This window comes from Aethalodelphis obliquidens, unplaced genomic scaffold, assembly GCF_003676395.1.
Source record: "Aethalodelphis obliquidens isolate GAN/ISIS:26980383/991018 unplaced genomic scaffold, ASM367639v1 scaffold71, whole genome shotgun sequence".
NCBI classification, from domain to species: Eukaryota; Metazoa; Chordata; class Mammalia; order Artiodactyla; family Delphinidae; genus Aethalodelphis; species Aethalodelphis obliquidens.
Window position 1 is genome coordinate 10,937,456 of NW_020838015.1, and position 21,855 is coordinate 10,959,310.

The 21,855-nt window shown below is 40.4% G+C and overlaps 1 protein-coding gene and 1 pseudogene across 4 annotated transcripts in view; one reads left to right on the top strand and one right to left on the bottom strand.

The window, feature by feature from the left end:
* The first annotated feature begins 589 nt into the window (after nt 1–589).
* LOC113611839 (PIH1 domain-containing protein 2 pseudogene) lies at nt 590–2,314 on the top strand (annotated as a pseudogene).
* A 10,634-nt stretch (nt 2,315–12,948) lies between these two features.
* The window catches only part of SHROOM4 (shroom family member 4), a 216,377-nt gene continuing 207,470 nt past the window's right edge, over nt 12,949–21,855 (bottom strand). For all 4 annotated transcript variants that reach the window (XM_027091223.1, XM_027091226.1, XM_027091224.1 and 1 more), the window contains 2 exons: nt 18,872–19,141; nt 12,949–17,955 (listed from right to left, as the gene is read on the bottom strand). In XM_027091223.1, coding sequence (XP_026947024.1) covers nt 17,686–17,955; nt 18,872–19,141 — 540 coding nt within the window. In that variant the 3' untranslated portion in view covers nt 12,949–17,685. The remainder of the gene's footprint in view (nt 17,956–18,871; nt 19,142–21,855) is intronic.

Here is a 21,855-nt window from a genome sequence, read left to right on the forward strand (position 1 = left end):
CTAGAAGAAATGGAAAAATTCCTAGAAACATACAAACTACCATATCTGAATCATAAAGAAATAGAAAATCTGAAGGGACAAATAACAAGTAAGGAGATTGAATCAGTAATCAAAAACCTTCCTATAAACAAAAGCCCAGCACCAGATGGCCTTGTGTGGGTGAAATCTATCGAACATTTAAGAAAGAATTAATGCCAACTCTTCTCAAACTCTTCCAAATAATTGAGAGGAAGAAACAGTCTCCAACTCATTTTATGAGGACAGCATTACCCTGATACCAAAGCCACATAAGGGTACTATAAGGATAGCAAACCACCGACTAGTATCCCTAATGAATATAGATGCAACAGTTCTCAACAAAATACTAGCAAAATGAATTCAACAGCATATTGAAAGGATCATACACAGTGATTATGTGAGATTTATCCCTGGGATGCAAGGATGGCTCAACATACACAATAATAAATGTGACACACCACATTAATAAAATAAAAGACAGAAATCATATGATTATCTCAACAGATGCATTACAAGCATCTGAGAAAGTTAAACATCCTCTCATGATAAAAACTCTCAATAGACTCTAGAAGTCGACAGGTGTAGAAAGGGAGGCGGGCGCCTTCCTGGAAAAGAAGTGGGTCGGGCTTAGCCGAAAAGCAAGCCCAGCACCAGCAGAAGCTTCCGGAACTGGATGTAAAAAGACCTTTCTTCCTGGAGCTTTCCGGACTCAATTAGATGTTGTACCAGTCTGGTTACCCTGGTAACAGGCGTTGCCGTTTGTCAAGAAACCGAGAGAAGAGACTTAAGAGGCCTATTCATCTCAATCATGGAGTCATCCTCAAAGGGTCTGCTCACCCAAGTTACTCAATTCTGGAACCTCCTAGATGATCTGGCTGAAAGTAACCCTGAGAGCTATGAGAAGTTCATTCAACAGCAGATGAAAGAGGGGAAACAGCTCTGTGCTGCCCCAGAACCACAGTTCTGTCTACAAACCAGGATCCTGAAACCGAAAGAAAAAATACTTTTTATCAACCTATGTCAGTGGAAAAGTATCCCAGCTCCCCAGTCAGCCACTCATCCAGTACCTCTACGTGTTGGCAGACCAGAAGATATGTCTGAGACATCAGATGTTTACACAGTCATTGATGTTGCCTAACATCCTGATGTTCTCCAGGCAGCAGAAAAAGACCAAGTGAAAAAAGATCAACTAATACAGATGGCCATGAAATGCATTGAGGAAAAACTCCAATCCACTCTCTCAAACTCTTACCATGTTACCAAATTTAGAATAAAAGGAAGTGTTCACAGAATGAAACAAAATCTGATGGGAATCCAAACTGATTCCACAGATTTAAGAGAGAAAATGAGAAAGGAACTAACCCTTGAACAGATAAGAAGCAGTACTGTGAGCAATTCAGATCAGTTTCCTCAACTTTTACTGCCAAAAGACGAAGTTTCAAGTAAAACAAGGTGTCTGATAGAAGAGATTTCTAGTACAGAGATTGAAGTGGAGATGAAGAGACCAGCCTATGAATTAAAAATTGTGGCAGATCAGAATGAGAAACCTCTGAAAATTGAATTAAAAGTTGAACTACCTGGTATTAATTCAGTATCTCACTGTGACCTTAGTGTTTCTGAGGATGACTTATTGATCGAGGTTTCTGAGTACAGATTACATCTGAATCTTCCAGAATCTGTGGATACTGAAATGACTACAGCAAAATTTATCAAAGAGAAAGCTACATTAATTGTCACAATGCCATTGGTGTAAGTTAAGAGCATCGTGTATTTGGAGTTTTTGGAGTTTTCAGTGATAAAGTCATGTGAATTAGAGGGCCTTCATTATGGGTGAAGAGGTTTATCTTAAACACTAGTTTCATTTTCTAAGAGTTCCTTTTGATGGAATGAGATTTTCTCATCAGCCGTTTTTTTTTGTTTTGTTTTGTTTTAATTCTTTCTCCTTCTCAAGTAAACTTAGCATCAAGCAGAAACTACTGAAAACAGTACTGCCATGATATACTTGTTTCAAAGATATTTGTAATGGTCTTAAGTAACTTAAATATCATTTGGGAAAAGTCTATTTGTCTCCAAGTATTCAATAATATGTGAGAATTCTTGCTTTACCAGTTGAAAAAAAAATTTTTGTCTCTAGTAAATTTCTGCATCAGGAATAAATCCCACACTGTGAAAGAAGTTTTTTATTACCAAGATGTGCCTTAGCAGTGACAGTTTCCTCCAGCAATAAAGATGTAGGGCCAATGTAATAGTATGCAAACCTTTGCTTCTATTAACCTCTGTACGTCTATAAAACAGCTCTGGCAGGAGTCCAAGCCTACCTACCTTTTAATATCAGATATGGATTTGTCTGTGGATTAGATACAACAATGCAGTAACAGTAATTGGATGTTATTACACATAAGACACAAAATACATCCAACTCTAATTTAAGAAAAAGGAGCTGACTTTGGGACCAGTGCCTTTCTCCTAAGAAAATAATTTTTAAAATACAGAAGTGATGTACTTTTTAAACTCCCATTCATCTGTCAGTTCGTTCAATACAAAAGTATCAACTTTCCAATTTATATCCTAAGTAAGGAACATTCACATCAAACTTTAAATATCTCTTGTCTTTTCTAGATATAAAACAACTTCCTTGTAATTATTAGTTTCTAATTCAACATAAGGTCTTTAAAGTTCTCATTAACTTTAAAACTTTTTAACTTTAGAAACTAATGTATGTGTAATAGAAATAATTGAAATGTGACAATTAAAAACAAATATAATTTTCTTAAACCTGAAAAAAAAACTCTCAATAAATTGGGTATAGAAGGGACATACCTTAATGCAGTAAAAGCTGTATATAACAAACTCATGGCTAATATCATACTCAAGGGTGAAAATTTGAAAGCTTTTCCCTTTAAAATCAAGAACAAGACAAGTGTGCCCACTCTCACCACTTCTACTCAACAAAGTACAGGAAGCCCTAGCCAGAGCAATTAGGCAAAAAAAGAAAAAAATAATAAAAGGCATTCAGTTTGGAAAGGAAGGAGTAAAATAATCTCTGTTTGCAGATGACTTAATATTGTGTATAGAAAATCCTAAAGACTCCACTAAAAACTGTTTGAACTAATAAAACAAATTCAGTAACATTTCAGGATGTAAAATCAACATGCAAAAATCAGTTGTGTTTCAATACATTATCAACAAAAGAAAATAATCCCATTTACAATAGCATCAAAAAAAAATAAAGTACTTAGGAATAAATTTCACCAAGAGATGAAATATCTATACACCAAAACCTATAAGACATTGATGAAAGAAACTGAAAAAGACACAAATAAATGGAATGATATCCCATGTTCATGGATCAGAAGAGTTAATATTGTTAAAATGTCGATACTACCCAAAGCCCTCTACAGAGTCAATGCAACCCCTATCAAAATTCCAAGTGGAATTTTTCACAGAAATAGCAAAAGCAATCTTAAAATTCATATGGAACCACAAAAGCCCCCCAAACCCCAAAGCAATCTTGAGACGAAACAAAGCTAGAGGCATCACACATCCTGATTTCAACGTTATTACAAAACTGTAGTAATCAAAACAGTATGGTATTGGCATAAAAACAGACAGCTAGACCAATGAAAAAGAATGAAGAGCCCAGAAATAAATCCATGCATATATGGTCAACTAATATTTGACAAGAGAGCCAAGAATAATCAATGGGGAAAGAATAGCCTCTTCAATAAATTGTGCTGGAAAATTGGATATTCACATGCAGAACTATGAAATTGGACAGCTCTATCTACACCACTCACAAAAAAAACCTCAAAATGGATTAAGGACTTGAATGTGAGACCTGAAACCATAAAAATTCTAGGGGAAACAAAATACTAGCAAACAGAATCCAACAGCACATTAAAAGGATCATACACTATGATCAAGTGGGGTTTATCCCACGAATGCAAGGATTGTTCAATATACGCAAATCAATCAATGTGATACACCATATTAACAAACTGAAGGCGAAAAACAACATGATCATCTCAATAGATGCAGAAAAAGCTTTGAACAAAATTCAACACCCATTTATGATAAAAATCCTCCAGAAAGTAGGCATAGAGGGAACTTACCTCAACAAAATAAAGGCCATATATGGCAAACCCACAACCAACATTGTTCTCAATGGTGAAAAATTGAAACCATTTCCTCTAAGATCAGGAAAAAGACAAGGTTGTCCACACTCACCAATGTTATTCAACATAGTTTTCGAAGACTTAGCCACAGCAATCAGAGAGGAATAAAGAGATAAAGGTAATCCAAATCAGAAAAGAAGAAGAGCAGTCACTGTTTGCAGATGACATGATACTATACATAGAGAATCCTAAAGAAGCTACCAGAAAACTATTAGAGCTAATCAATGAAGTTGGTAAAGGAGCAGAATACAAATTTAATGCACAGAAATCTCTTGCATACCTATACACTAAGGATGAAAAATCTGAAAGAGAAATTAAGGAAACACTCCCATTTACCACTGCAACAAAAAAATTAAAATACCTAGGAATAAACCTACCTAAGGAGACAAAAGACCTGTATGCAGAAAACTATAAGACACTGATGAAAGAAATTAAAGATGATACAAATAGATGGAGAGCTATACCATGTTCTTGGATTGGAAGAATCTACATTGTGAAAATGACTCTACTACCCAAAGCAATCTACAGATTCAATGCAATCCCTATCAAAATACCAATGGCATTTTTCACAGAACTAGAACAAAAAATTTCACAATTTGTATGGAAACACAAAAGACACTGAATAGCCAAAGCAATCTTGAGAAAGAAAAATGGAGCTGGAGGAATCAGGCTCCCTGACTTCAGACTACACTACAAAGCTACAGTAATCAAGACAGTGTGGTACTGGTGCAAAAACAGAAATATAGATCAATGGAACAGTACAGAAAGCCCAGAGATAAACCCACAAACATATGGTCACCTTATTTTTTTTTTTTTTTTTTTTTTTTTTGCGTTATGTGGGCCTCTCACTGTCGTGGCCTCTCTCGTTGCAGAGCACAGGCTCCGGACGTGCTGGCTCAGCGGCCATGGCTTATGGGCCTAGCCGCTCCGTGGCATGTGGGATCTTCCCGGACCGGGGCACGAACCCATGTCCCCTGCATCGGCAGGCGGACTCTCAACCACTGCGCCACCAGGGAAGCCCCTGGTCACCTTATTTTTGATAAAGGAGGCAAGAATATACAATGGAGAAAAGACAGCCACTTCAATAAGTGGTGCTGGGAAAACTGTACAGCTACATGGGAAAGAATGAAATTAGAACACTCCCTAACACCAAAACAAAAGCCCAGGACCAGATGGCTTCACAGGCAAATTCTATCAAACATTTAGAGAAAAGCTAACACCTACCCTTCTCAAACTCTTCCAAAATATAGCAGAGGGAGGAACACTCCCAAACTCATTCTACGAGGGCACCATCACCCTGATACCAAAACCAGACAAAGATGTCACAAAGAAAGAAAACTACAGGCCAATATCACTGATGAACATAGATGCAAAAATCCTCAACAAAATACTAGCATACAGAATCCAACAGCACATTGAAAGGATCATACACCATGATCAAGTGGGGTTTATCCCACGAATGCAAGGATTCTTCAGTATACACAAATCAATCCATATGATACACCATATTAACATATTGAAGGATAAAAACCACATGATCATCTCAATAGATGCAGAGAAAGCTTTCGACAAAATTTAACACCCATTTCTGATAAAAAGCCTGCAGAAAGTAGGCATAGAGGGAATCCTAAAGATGGTACCAGAAAACTACTAGAGCTAATCAATGAATTTGGTAAAGTAGCAGGATACAAAATTAATGCACAGAAATCTCTAGCATTCCTATACACTAAGGATGAAAAATCTGAAAGTGAAATTAAGAAAACACTCCCATTTACCATTACAACAAAAAGAATAAAATATCTAGGAATAAACCTACCTAAGGACACAAAAGACCTGTATGCAGAAAAATATAAGACACTGATGAAAGAAATTTAAGATGATACAAAGAGATGGAGAGATATACCATGTTCTTGGATTGGAAGAATCAACATTGTGAAAATGACTCTAGTACCCAAAGCAATCTACAGATTCAATGCAATCCCTATCAAACAACCACTGGCATTTTTCACAGTACTAGAACAAAAAAATTCACAAGTTGTATGGAAACACAAAAGACCCCGAATACCCAAAGCAATTTTGAGAAAGGAAAACAGAGCTGGAAGAATCAGGCTCCCTGACTTCAGACTATACTACAAAGCTACGGTAATCAAGACAGTATGGTACTGGCACAAGAACAGAAATATAGATCAATGGAACAGGATAGAAAGCCCAGAGATAAACCCACGCACATATAGTCACCTTATCTTTGATAAAGGAGGCAAGAATATACAGTGGAGAAAAGACAGCCTCTTCAACATGTGGTGTTCTGAAAATTGGACAGGTACATGTGAAAGTATGAAATTAGAACACTCCCTAACACCATACACAAAAATAAACTCAAAATGGATTAAATACCTAAATGCAAGGCCAGACACTGTCAAACTCTTAGAGGAAAACATAGGCAGAACACTGTATGACATAAATCACAGCAAGATCCTTTTTGACCCACCTCCTAGAGAAATGGAAATAAAAACAAAAATAAACAAATGGGACCTAATGAAACTTCAAAGCTTTTGCACAGCAAAGGAAACCATAAAGAAGACGAAAAGACAACCCTCAGAATGGGAGAAAATATTTGCAAATGAAGCAGCTGACAAAGGATTAATCTCCAAAATTTACAAGCAGCTCATGCAGCTCAATATCAGAAAAACAACCCATTACAAAAATGGGCAGAAGAGCTAAATACACACTTCTCCAAAGAAGATATACAGATTTCCAACAAACACACGAAAGAATGCACAACATCATTAATCATTAGAGAAATGCAAATCAAAACTACATTGAGATAGCATCTCACTCTCGTCAGAATGGCCATCATTCAAAAATCTACAAAAATTAAATGCTGGAGTGGGTGTGGAGAAAAGGGAACCCTCTTGCACTTTTGGTGGGAATATAAATTGATACAGCCACTATGGAGAACAGTATGGAGGTTCCTTAAAAAACTAAAAATAGAACTACCCTATGACCCAGCAATCCCACTACTGGGCATATACCCTGAGAAAACCACAATTCAAAAAGAGTCATGTACCAAAATGTTTATTGCAGCTCTATTTACAATAGCCAGGACATGGAAGCAACCTAAGTGTCCATCAACAGATGAATGGATAAGAAGATGTGGCATATATATACAATGGAATATTACTCCGCCATAAAAGGAAACGAAATTGAGTTATTTGTAGTGAGGTGGATGGATCTAGAGTCTGTCATACAGAGTGAAGTAAGTCAGAAAGAGAAAGACAAATACCGTATGCTAACACATATATATGGAACGTAAGAAAAAAGAATGATCATGAAGAACCTAGGGGCAAGACGGGAATAAAGACACAGACCTACTAGAGAATGGACTTGCGGATATGGGGAGGGGAAGTGTAAGCTGGGACGAAGTGAGAGAGTGGCATAAACATATATACACTCCCAAACGTAAAATGGACATCTGGTGGGAAGCAGCCGCATAGCACAGGGAGATCAGCTCGGTGCTTTGTGACCACCTAGAGGGGTGGGATAGGGAGGGGGGGAGGGAGGGAGATGCAAGAGGGAAGAGTTATTGGAACATATGTATATGTATAATTGATTCACTTTGTTATAAAGCAGAAACTAACACACCATTGTAAAGCAATTATACTCCAATAAAGATGTTTAAAAAAAAGACACTCCAATATTTAATAATTGTGTTGAGGCAGAGAAGCCAGTATAAAATATCTCCAGAATATGAAGCTCACAGTAAAGACTTCATGATTGCCTCCCTCTCATAAAATATTACTACCGTCTATTTCTGAAGTGTGTACAATGAGCTAGGTCCAGTGTGAAAAGTGTTGGTGGTCTAAATTACTTTCTGCCCTCAAAAAGCCCACAGCCTAAAGCAAGAGACAGAAAACATTATTATCTTATCCAAATATCATATACTCTTATTAGTATAATTAAGGGATGTTTCTGAAAGAGGTGAATTCCGAGTTGACATCGAAGGACAAGCTGGAATTAGTTAAATGGGTGAAGTCAGGGGAGGGATTTTCAGGCAGAGGAACCTGTCTTTCTGCAGGCACAGAGGGATTAGACTGCATGACATGTTTGGAGAACTGGCTAGAGTGGAGGATGAATGTGAGGAGGTGTCAGGAGTCCTAGCTGGAGAAGAGAGAGGTCCACAGGAGACAGATCACAAATGGCCTTGTATGCAAGGAGTCAGGACTTTATCCTGTGGGCAGTGAGGCCAATTAGAGGGACCTGGCCTTGTATGCCATTTGGGGGTCAGGTGTGGAGAGTGGTGTTACATGCACCCTATATTCAGAGCCTGGAGCCAGGAGGGGTATTACTTCTTTAATAACCCCAGAAGTATCCGCTTCACAGACCTGACAATGGAACTCTAGGTCTCAGAGGGAGGGCAGAGCTAGCTCTATGTCTAAGGGTCTGAGTGCCATTACAGCAAGGTCCAGAAGACATGTGATTTTCCTCATTTTCAGATTGTTCAGTAACAGACATGCTTTAGGCTGTTTGTCAAAACCGGATTTGTCTGATTCTTACAACAGGCTTACTTAATAGCTGCCAGGCTGTGTGAAAGTGACCAAAATTATGTTCTAAATGCATTGCATTATCTAATTTACTCACAGTCTCATTACTCTTCTCTATCTGCCTCTCCTCACTCTTACCATTGCCTACTTTTCTGAAAGAAAAATAAAGCTTTCCTATTTGTAAAAGGTGTTTAAATATATAGTCATGTATGAGACTTCTAAACAGTAGCTATTTAAGCTTAGCCAAAATAAGAGATTTCTCTCAATTAGAAGTTATCATTTATTGTATCTACTAATGGGTTTGGTCTGCTATTTTACTTTCTCAAACTAAAAAATGTGGACAAATCAGGGTACAGATAATTTTTTCCAGCACTTTGACTTATTCACATTTAACCTAATGCATTTTCAAGTTGGAAAGATTTGTCACTCATGGCCTTTTCCCAAATTATTTCTCTGTAAAAAATATGACCAACTCAGCACCCAAAGAAGTGAGTTCCATTAATTATCCTTTTTAGATGGAAAATCAGTAGCTGAGAGGAAAATGGAAATTCAAACCATGTTGTTTCACTCAGTTAGCAGCAGTGAGCAAATCCAGGATGAAGGGACATATTTAAGAAACTTAGTTTACAAACAGAGCATGGTCTTTTAAGATTTATATTGCCCAGTAGCAGAGAGGCTTTTGCCAGAACGCTTTAGCCTGTGGTTATGTTTGAACCATGCACAAAATGGGCATTAGTTCCATGTGATATAAGTTAGCTGTCTTTATTAATAGTGGAATTCAACCTTTCTGTCTAAACCATCTTTAAATCCAACTTCTTCAGGGACAGGGGTTTGCCATCCTTTTGCTAGGCATTTTTAAAATATCCCATTACAAATTCCATTCAGTCAGAAAATAAGAATATCACTGCTAAAATTAACATAAAATATTTTAGTTATTACAGTAGCAAAGAGAGTCATGAATTTAACCTATTGCTAATAGCTGTGGAATCAAGGAAAAGTCTGTTTTGTCTTGCTCTACTCGGGTAAAAAATGATTATGTGTGTATATTTCTATATATAAAGCATTATGTAATTGTCTCATTAGTATGGAAGCCTCATGAAGGTGGACAATTTGTCTGTTTTGTTTACTTCTGAATCTCTATTTAGTAAAGTGTTTAAATGTCACAGAGATATTGTAAGGATTAAATGAGAATTTTTGTTTAAAATTGTATATCTAGCTAGAAAAAAATAGTGGCACATATGTAAAAGTGCCTAACCTAGGGTAGGGAACTCAATGACATTTAAGTTGACACCAAATCTAAAGAGGAAGTTTGAGGAGAAGTTGATTTCCCTAAGCCATCCTTAAATTGGAGCCCAAGTAGTCCACAGGCAAAATAATTCTTTCCCTACTGCTCTGAATGGGGTATGTTCTTAGAAATATAGGTGGTCATCTTGCAGGCAGCTAACAGATGGCATTGTTCCCATCAAATGGTAGTATTGAGCCTGCCAGAAAATTCTACTTACCGTGAGGACCTCCTTAGTCTGAAACATTTTCTCTGCAAGTCCGAGGAAATCTTGACCTGGTTCACAGAGCAGGATGGGTGAGGAAGGGAACCACCTTTAATGAGGACCTACTACATGCCTAGCTTTACCAAGGATCTCATTTGTTTCCTACTTTAGCTTTATAACAACCATTAATATTCATTGAGTATTTACTGTATGCTAGGCACTATTCTAAGCACTTTACACGGATTAACTCAATAATTCTTCACACCAACCCAAGGAGGTTTAAGTATTTTTGTTACCTCCAATGGACAGAAGAGGATACCCACACACAGAGAAGTTAAATATGCTCACGGTCACACAACTTGTAAGTGGTGGAGACACTATTCAAAACCAGGTGGTGTGGGTTCCAGTGTCTAGGCTTTAAACTGCCTCCCTAGAGAAGGATTATTATACTCATTATTACAGGGAGCTTAAAGCCCCATAAATGAAGTGACTTCCGCAGGTCACCTTAACAGAGCTGTCTGATTCCAAAGCTGAGGGTGCTTTATTTTTCCTTATATGGTTTTGCTTCAATTTCACCTCAATAAAAATAATAAATCTAGCAGCTAACCTTTACTGAATGCTTACTGTATGGCAGGCATTATTTTAGGTGCTTCATGTGGATTATCTCATTTAATCTTCATAACACTTTGAGGTAGTGCTTTTTATTAGCCCCCTTTTAGAGATGAAGCTTGAGAGGGGTCAAGTAACTTGTATAGGTGACATAGTAAGTTGATGGACTCAGGATCTAAAACCTGATTTATTTGCCTAAAGAGTTGAAGTCCTTATCTACTCTACCATACTCCTTGCCTAGAAAGATTGCCCTCTTCCCCAATAGGTCCCATCCCTACTATTCCTGCTGAAGTCATGAGATAGCGCTGAGACTACTCTTACTCCTTGTGTTGCTGGGTCTGCCAAGTCTGCAAGGGGAAGGATGTAATGACAAGCTCCCTCCCAAAACACAAATGGTGTGAATATTGTATCTTTCAGGCTCAGGCATGAACTACATGCTTACCATCAATTCAGATTTTCGTCAATAGGAATGAGACTGACAGAAATAGGCCAAAGTGTTTTTCTTTTTTAAAAAAGCACTTTTATTGAGAAATAATTCATATACCATACAGCTCACTCATTTAAAGTGTACAATTCAATGGTTTATGGTATATTCACAGAGTTGGGCAACCTTGATGACAATCTAATTTTAGAATATTTTCATCACCCCAAAAAGAAACCCCATGCCCATTAGCAATCATTTCTCCCAGACTACCAGCCTTTGGCAGCCACTAATCTGCTTTCTGCCTCTGTAGATTTGCCTATTCTAGACATTTCATATAAATGGAATCATACAATATGTGATCTTTTGTGACTGGCTTCTTTCACTTAGCATAACATTTTCAAGGTTCATCCATGTTGTGGCAGGTATCGGTACCTCATTCCTTTTTATGGCTGAATAATATCCCAACAAAGTTTGTGTATCCCTTCCTCAGCTGATGGACATTTACGTTGTTTCTACTTTATGGCTGTTATGAATAATGCAGCTTTGAACATTTGTGTACATGTTTTTGTTTGAATGCCTGTTTTCAATTCTCTTGGCTATATGCCTAGGAGTGGTATTGCTAAGTCATATGGAAAGTCTATGTTTATCATTTAAAGAAATTGCCAAATTGTTTTCCAATATGGCCACATCATTTTACATTTTACCCACCAGCAATGTATGTGTTTCAATTTCTCCATATCCTCACCAACACTTGTTATTGTTTGCCTTTTCTATTATAGCCATCATAGTCAGTATGAACTGGTATCTCATTGTGGTTTTGATTTGTATTTCCTTAGTGTTGAGTATTTTTCCCCGTGCTTATTGGTCATTTGCATATATTCTTCGGAGAAACATCTATTCTGATAAAAAGAAAAAGTCTTTGCCCATTTTTAATTGGTTATTTTTGCATTGTAAGAGTCCTTTACATGTTCTGAATAAAAGCCCAATATTAGATACTTTTCCAATTATGTGGATTGTCTTTTCACTTTCTTGATGGCATTGTTTGCAGCACAAAAGTTTAAAGTTTTGATGTATTCCAATTTATTGATTTTTTTTTGTGTGTGTGTGTGGTACGCGGGCCTCCCACTGTTGCGGCCTCTCCCGTTGTGGAGCACAGGCTCCGGACGTGCAGGTTCAGCGGCCATGGCTCATGGGCCCAGCCGCTCTGTGGCATGTGGAATCTTCCCGGACTGGGGCACGAACCCATGTCCCCTGCATCGGCAGGCGGACTCTCAACCACTGCGCCACCAGGGAAGCCCCCAATTTATTGATATTTTTGTCAGTTGTGCTTTTGGAGTTCTACTGAAGTAATCATTGCCTAACCCAATGTCAGGAAGATTTATTCCTATGTCTTCTTCTAAGAATTTTGTAATTTTAATGCTTACATTTAGCTTTATAATCCATTTCAAGTTAATTTTGTTGTGTGGTATAAGGAAGAGATCCAACTTCATTCTTTTCCATGTGGATACCCAGTTGTCCCTGCATCATCTGTTGACAGACTATTCTTTCTCCATTTTATTGTCTTGGCACCATTATTGAAAATTAAGTGACCATAAATATGAGGGTTTATTTCTGTACTCTCAATGTTATTCCATTTATTTATATGTCTATCCTTGTACATATACTGTCTTGATTACTGTAGCTCTGTAGTGAGATTTGATTTTGAAATTAAGTGTGAGTCCTCCAATTATGTTATTTTTAAAGATTGTTTTGACTATTCTGGGTCGCTTGCAATTCCATATGAATTTTGGGTTTGACTTTTCCATTTATGCAAAGAAACCAGCTGGGATTCTCATAAGGATTGCACTGAATCTGTGGGTCAATTGAGGAGTATTGTGATCTAAACAATATTAACTCTTCTAATCAATGAACATAGAGTGCCTTTATTTAGATTTTTAAAAATTTCTTTCAACAATGTTTTTAGTTTTCAGTATAAAATTCTTATACTTCTTTTGTTAAATGTATTCCTAAGTATTTTATTCTTTTTGATGCTACTATAAATGAAATTGTTTTCAGATTGTTAATTGCTAGTGTATAGAAACAGAAGTGATTTTATATATCAGCCTTGTATCCTGAGACCTTGCTAAACTCATTTAGGCAGGTAGTTGTGAGCAATGTGAGAAGAGCAAGAATGTGTCTGGGTTGGAAAAGAATGAACTGAGTAAATCAGGACTCAAATGATGGTTACTATGTACTGAGCCTATTTGTGATAAGCTGGTGCTTCTCAACTTCTAATATGCACATGAATCTCCTGGGAGTCTAGTTAAAATGCAGACTATTATCATTGAGTTTCGAGTGGAGCCTGGGATTGATTCTGCCTTTCTAACAAACAACCTCTTAGTATATAGCTGGTGGCTATCATTTATTATTTTTAAGCCACAACAGTCTTGTAAGAAAGATACATATTATTGTTTCCATTTTACAGATAAGAAAGTGAACTCAGAAGTTGAGCAAATAAACCAGATTCATAGAATAAGAAGTAAGTTGCAGAATCAGGATTTGAACACAGTTCACTCTAATACCCAAACTGGGCTCTTTCTACTCTACTGCACTGGATATCTGGAATAGGAGATCAGTTGGGATATCAATAATGTATGGATGGGGGGGCAAGTAAGATTTTCAGGGTCAGAGGAGCTGCCTGGAGTATATTTGGGTCTAAATCTTGAGGTTATCTTGGAAAGCTGATCAGTGACTAAGAGTAAAGGTGTGAGACTGAACTATCAGGTAGAAGTCAGATGATACTAGTAGAGAGAACTCAAGATTGGAGGAGGTCTAGAAAGTGGCTCACCTCTGATCAGGATAGACTCCAGAACTGGGCTCTGTATACTGCTGAGGTCTACACCTGAGATCATGCCTATTGTTGACTCTTCCTGAATTCTCAGTTACTGTACTGGGAATAATGAATGGTGTAGCATCAATGCTATCCCTGAGGGGCCAGCGTAAGGGTTTAGGGATGTGGGTAAGGCTCTGATCATACGGTTACCTATGAAGGACTATGGATAGGTGACCAAATTCCTTTCCAATACTTTTCAGCAGAATATTAGGGAATTTCCATGACCTTAGTCAAAACACGTGAGATAATTTTTTTTTTTTGTCCTTAGCACCTTTTATTGAAGTATGACCCTCGATGACAATCTGGCAGGCATATCAATGTCAGCCAAGAAGGGAGTGGTGGAGGACATAAACGCAGAAACAATAAGATTCAGAAAACTAATAGCTTCACATGGGATAGATGACCCCCCCAACATTTGTACAACAAACACTGGTTCTTTCTCTATAGAAATTGCCCCTTGCCCCACCCCCCTCTAAAGACCTACTAATCTTCAAAGAATACAATATGCTGTTACAGAAATATTATTGGCATAGACAATTCCTTTGGCAAAGACAGAGGGAGACATCAAGCTTCAGACAGGAGAAAGTGGCCAGAAATGTGCCCAGCTTCCTCCATTTGGGGCCTGCTACTGGCAGAGCAGCACCTTTAGGGAGGCTGGGGTTAAGGCTGTGGCTCCGGTGCCCCTCGGCAGCTTTTTGGCACATGAGGTGAAATGGAAAACAGAACCTGAATCTGGCCTTGAAAGAGGCTTTTCATCTTTTCACCCTCTCTGTTCCTCAGCTTCCAGTCTCTCACTTTCTAGGGCTTTTTTTTTTTCAGTGTTTCTGTCCTTTTTCTTGGCTTCCCCTTGAGCATTTACTGCTCTACCCTGGCTGAGTCTGCAGCTGGTGGGACTCAAGGAGACTCAATTACCCAGAGCCCCTTACACTGATTCCTCTCTAAATTTCAACCACTGTGCTTACACATTACCCACTGTGGCCTGTACGGGGAAATCCCTTGCCCTGCCTTCCAAACTGCTACTCCCTGGCAGGCCTTGGTGGAGGGCTGAGCACAGGAAATGAGAACGGGCAAGAGATACTGCATCTCAGGTAATACCGGCGGCTTTGCAGTGCTATCACTCATGATGGGCCTGCCACGTCAGCATTGTGGGGCATCTGTGCTTGTCTGGTAGTTCACCTTTGTCTGCCAAGCTTCACTGCTCAATACAGTATTAAGTGCTTTGGAAACTCCGTGTGAAAATGAGCATTCTTGTACTCTGATCCTAACTTTAGAATAATTGGAGGTGGGATAAGGGACACAAATAACAAAGTTAATAGTACTTTTAGTCTGATAAACTTAAGATACAATCATTCTAATGCTGACTAGAAAAGCCCAGACCATGGTCATAGTGTCCAGGTAAGTGGCCACTTTTTTCCCTGGGCTATATTCCCAAAAAGCTGTTCTGGCAAAAAAAAATATTAGAATGTTGGGCTACATTGGCCTCATCCTCCCCAATACAGGACATCTCTGCCTGCTCACTGTTAAAGAGCCTGTTTACAGAAAAAAAAAAAAAAAAAAAAAGATGGCAACCACAGCCTCTATTCAAAGCGTTCTCCCATCTCATGCAACCTTGGCTTAGGTAAACCTAGCCCTTTATAAGCCATCAGCCTTCCTGAACAGAGTAGAATCCTCCACTTGATGGGAGAATGGCAGGTTGACATTTTAACAGTGGTTCTGACAGCAGCAGTGTACTGAGCATACTCAGGGCACCCCTCCCCACAGGACACCCTGCTGGCCAAGATTCTTCCATTGTTTCCAAATACAATGAAGAGGAAACGGAAGCTAGCAACCAGTATTTGTAGCAGCAGCAAAGTTCCTTGGCAAATTCTTTGGTTGAATGAGGCACCCCTGCTGCTACAGTTAACGTCCAAGGACCCTGAGGAACTGAGCAGTAACTAGAAGCGATGGCAATGCCGGGTTGGCTGCACAGGGCTGTGCAATACCAAGCATGGGCCCCAGTTAGCAAGGAACAGAAGACTGAGCTGGGTAACAGGGCAGCATTTGGCCACAACTCCCTTCCTGCCATCACCCACCTGAGGGCTTTTCCAGGATAGAAACTGGCTACCGGGTGGCCACAGCAGCAGCATTCATTATTTGTGTGCCTAAGATCCTGGCTGGATTATAACTTGCTCTGGCGGGCTGGCCCTGGCTGAAGCTTCCAGCTACCATGAATTTCGGCTACTCGAGCCAGGCCACAGGATAAGAAAACAATTAGATAGAGGAGCTCTTCCTGAGGTCACCTCTACGCCTTCCTTAGCTTGGAAATGGTAGAGAAATGGGTGAACCTTTGTCCCTTTCAGATTTCTTTGGTTTCAAGAAAAAATAAGAAGCAGTTGAAGCCTGTTGGGGAACTCTAAGCTCATGGTCATCCAGACTTCAAGGGAAGTATATGGCCAGGCCATAGTGGGGAAACTGAGTTCGAAGTGAGAACTCCTTCCTTAGACACTTGTTAGCTATGGTGGGAAGAATTCAAGGCCTTGGCACTTGCTTACCTAGCCATGGTGAATTCAGGCTGATCTGCAGAAAATGCTTTCCTTCTGGGCTAACTTTTCCCTCTCCAACTCCCCTCTTCTTACCTTATTAGTTAAAAAACAGAAAAAAACCATCAAGACATAAAAATAAATAAAATCAAAAGGCCATTTAAAATATAACAACAACCCCCTCCCCCCAATAATAAAACATGTATCCAGAAGTTAGCTTTAGTAGAACTATTCATGGCCCATAGTGTGAAGCCCTTAGGGTAGGCACCTGTAACTCCCAGCAGTGAAAAGGCAAGATGAAACAGGAAGTGGTAGGCCAAAGTCTTAGGACAGGATGAGGGCCACACTAGCTGGGGCTGAAGGTAGTCCTCCTCCCCCTCAGCTAGGTAATGGGGAAGGCAGGGGTAGAGCCAGTTTGTTTAAGCATAGCTCCTTCTAGCAGGGCATCAGGTGATTCCCAACCTCTGCTCACATTCTGTTAAATGTCATTTCTCCTTCTGTGCTTCCTACTGCAAAGCTGGGGTGAGGCCCTGAAGCTGGTGGTAGGTGAATGCCCTCAAGACAGCCAGATCTCTGTGGGAAATGGCTGGGCCATGAGCCCTGGGGAAGAGTGGAGCTGCACAGGCAACTTCTCTCTGAGACTTCAAAGGCTGATGATGGTGTGTGTGTGTGGGGCTGAGTACATGATGTTCCTGGTGTCCTAGTACAAAGGATAATGAAGGCATTTTGTTGGTCCTGTGTGTGGTGAATGCTTGGCCATGCAAACTGTGAGAAGGAGAGTGTGGTTGTACGATCACACTTTGCTGCAGCTCCTGCTTCTTGCTTCTACTCCCTTGGGTAGAAGCTTGGTGCCTCCCCAGGTCCTCTTAGCTGGTTGGGAACACTGCTAGGTTAAGGGGTAGTGAGAGACGTCCAGGGTAGAGAATATGGAACAAACTGCTAACTAACTGTTATCTACCTGCTAACAAAGTGCTAACAAGGATTGAAAGCGCTTCCCATTATGGCGGGGCAGGGATGGTGCAGGCAGTCTGCTGGTGGAATTAGAAATTACTGGGCCCCAGGAGTAGGCTCTCCCTGAGACATTTGAGTTGCTCTTCCCCGAGCTTGATCTTCTCTTCCAGCTCTCGCTGTTCAATGATGAGAGCAGATTTCATCTTCACAAAGTGCTGGTAATCTTGGAGCTGGTCCTGAGGCAGATAGCGGGAGACCATACCAAACACCAGCTTCTCCCGGCGCTCCATGTGCTCCTTCAGCTCCTTGGCATCTGCCAACTGCCCTGTCAGCTGCTGCTTCTTCTCTATCAGCACCAACTGGGGAAGCAGAAGACCAATAAGACTATCCCAATGACCAGTCATCTGCCCGACCCAGTGCTCCACCAGTGATGCTCCCACAAAGCCACTAGCCCCTCTGCTCAGTGATCAGTCCTAGATTTCTTGCCCTGAAGTCCACCTTCATGCAAAAGCCTTTCTTTCCTGTAGCAAGGGGAGGATAAACATGACAGCAATTCTGGATGGGGGATGAGCAATCACCTCTTTCTATCTCTAAACTGTTGTTAATCTGTGGACCACCACTGGGATTGGGGTGGGGGAAGGCTCTGACAAAGCCAGCTCGTACACCTTCCATCTGGTAAAAAAAAACATCGCTGTGACGATACTTTCAAAACAGTGTGTGTCTCTGTGTGGTGTGTGTGTGTGTGTGTGTGTGTGTGTGTATGTATCCATGTGTGTATACACAAGCATATGTGCCTTTCACTGTGGGTTCAAATTTGTATCCAAGAACCACTGGATAGAAAAAGGCAATGCCATTTGGGTTCAGGAATTATGCAGAGTGTCCCAACCTATGAAATTGACAGACTCCCAATCTCAACTACTTGCTACTATTACTACTACTACTACTGGCAACTAGCAATGATTTAGTGTTTATCTTGTTCCAGGCTATGTTTTAAGTCATTAACATGGATTATCCAATTTAAGTTTCACAACCCCATGAGGTAGGTAGTGTGTTTACCCTATTTTTGAAGGGATGGAGACAGAGCGAGGTTAAGTGAATTGCCCACAATCACACAGTTACTTAGTGGTAAAGTCAGAATTTCCACTTAAAAGCCAGTGCCCATACTCTTCACACTATGCTCTGCTGCCTCCAGACTAGCCAAACTTGAAAGAGGGATCCCTGGGAAGAAGCAGATGGCACTTCCCTCCATCCACACCCTGGAGACCTCAACCCTACCTTCTCCTGGTTGGCCTCTGAATCGATGCTGTTGAGAGCATTTTCCACACGGGCCAGTCGACCAGAGAGTGACAGCAACAGGTTGACTACTTTGTCCAGGTCCCCAATAAACAAACGGTATTTTTCAAACTCATTGGATTTGCAGACGGCTTTTAGGTTGGTCTCCACCTCCTCCCCAAGGGCAGAATTGGCAGTGATGTCCTCCAGCAATCCTCGCTGGGCCTCCTGCAGGACAGAAAGTTTTCTGCCAATGCTTTCGATGAGCTGAACCTAGGAGAAATAAACAGGAGAAGCAAAGGATGAGAATGGGGACTGACAGAAATGGATCTGTCCCTGGAACCACTGTTTAGAGATCTAAATAACCGAAGGCGGGCTCTACCCTAGTCACTGGAAACAAAGGAAACCTGAGCAAGTCGTGAGCAATTCCAGTTTTCTGGACAGGCACCTTCTTTCCCATCTCTTCAGATCTGCTAGGAATCTCTGTCACCACCAAACTTCTTGGCATTAGATGAGTGGTACCCATTGGCTAATTCTCATTTGCCAAATGTAACTTACTAAATACTTGCTAAGGCTATTTAATAAACAGAAATGCTTGTGAGAGCATAGGTAAGAAAAGCACTGCCATCAAGTGTTTGCCTATTACTTCATTCATTCTCCTTCAATCCCTTTCAGTACCTCTGATGTTGATGACACTGTGCTAGATCTTCCACCACTCAGCTTGGCTCTTGAGGCCTTTTGGATAAAAGTGTGAGTCCTGGAGTCACAATGACTAGGTTTGACTGCTAGCTCTGCCACTTCCTAGCTGTGACCTTAGGTGAATTTCTGTATGGAGTTTTGCTTTCTTTATCTGGCAGAATGGGGTAACTGCAGTACCTACTTCACTGAATTGTAATAAGGGTTCAATGAGATAATGCATGCCAAGGGTTTAGCACAGACTAAGTGCTCAATAAAAGCAGCTGCTATGATTATGATTCAGTCTGGCCTCACCCTACCATTCTAATCTCACTCCTCAGAACCTCTGAGGATTAGCCTCTCATGCTGTGTTCACAACACTCATTCTTATATTCCTGATTTGCTTATGCAGTTCTGCCAGCTCTTTATCTCTTCCTTCACTTTGGCTATTCCCATTCTTTCTTCAGAGCCCAGCTTTGCCCCTACCCTCCCTGCTGGAAGCCCCTGCCCCCATAACTCCTCTCTCAATGATCTTTTTCTTTTCTAAACTCTCCAGTCTTTTAGAATGAGAACCTTGAGTGTAATTTGAGGTTGTTCACTTTCTGTTTCCTGTGTGTGCATCTGATCCCTCTCCCACTACTGACTGTAAGTTTCTCAAGGGAAAGACTGCTTGTGTCTTCTGATTTGTCTCCCCTATAGGTGTAACCAGTTGTGGGACTGCACTCACAGGAAGGTAGTGTGGTAGAGTGGAGTTTTAGAGTCAGAGATGCCTGGATTCCAATTCCACATCCTCCAAACTGTGTGACCTTGGGCAAGATACCCAATCCCACTGAGACTTCTGTTTCCTCATCCGTAAATTGAAGAAGTGCCCCCCACCAACCGTCCGTTGTTGTGAGGGTTAGATATGATCATAGAAGTAAAGTACTTAGTATTGTGCGTGGCACATTAAGTGCTCAATATATGTTTATTGATGCTGTTACTACTACTACTTCTACTATTACTACTACTAGTACCACCACCACCACCACCACCTGGCACTCTGAGCTAATGGATACCTGTCTAGCTGCAAGGTCCTGACAAGAATAGACCTGTCCCAGGTTGCTCCCAGCCTTTGCAGTCAGTATTGCATTATGGTCAATGGCATGGACTCTAGTGCCAGACTACCTGGGTTTGAACCCCAGCTCTGCCACAAAGTAATGGTGTAAACTTGAGCAAGTTACTCAACCTCTCTGTGCCTCAATTTCACCATCTAAAAGATGGGGTAACAATATTACTTACCTCATAGTGTTGTTATGAGAATGAAATGACTTAATACATACTACATGCTTAGAATAGTGTCTTCTATATAGGAAGTATGCTTCAGTGTTTTATTACTATTCCTGCTCAGGCACTCTGGGAGCATAAGCTTGTAGTTATGTAGAGTATGTTCTTTTCTCGTCCTTTATTTAGAGATGTCCGAGGTGACAAAGGACAAGAGAGCCTGCTCTGGGTCTGGGCCAGGTGTCATAATTCAGAACTGGTCAAAAGTCAGGAGCTCACCATTATCTTAGTGTAAAGTGTAATAGGTTTACATTTAGGGAAATTTCCAAAACCCACTGGAAATTAAGGATCAATGATATGAATGAGGCAACACAATTAGATGCCAAGAAGCTCCCAGTTATATCCGCACCCTCTGCTTTCCCAAACAAAACTCAGTGCCAGGGACAAGGGAGGGCTGGGGGCCAAATGATCAACTTGGAAAATCACCTACCTACCCCCAGCTCTTAGGTCCCATAGATCTGGAAGGAAGAAAGTGGACAGAGCCCTTTGTTTCTCAGCACTGGGGCTTTATAACCTGAACTTCAACTCTGGGGAAAGGGTAGTGGATACAGCTGTGGAGTCATCACAGACCCAGCTAGAGCTAAGTGGCTTTTCTGGGATATTACAAATTGGTGACCTTCCTCACCTATTTTCCTCAGAGACAAAAACTGTCTTAGCCCACCCACAATCATTTCAAGTCACTATCTGCTGTTCTGTGTTTTGCCATTTCTGATCATGTCTCTTTTCTCCTCATCAGACATTTATTAGGTTTGCTCCTAATAAAAAAATCCTGAGTGAGCCAGGAGCAGCCCTGTCATATTTAGGAAACATGGAATCCAAGGAAGCAGGCACCTGGATCAATAAAACTTTGATGCCACCATGCTTCCTATTCTTTCCTTGACATTTTGCTTCAGACTGGAAAGTGGTGGGGGTCTCTTGCAAATGGCCTTGAGCTTTTGTACAGGTCATGTCCTGAATAAGAAATATGGGCAGAAGAGCAATTTGCATTGAGT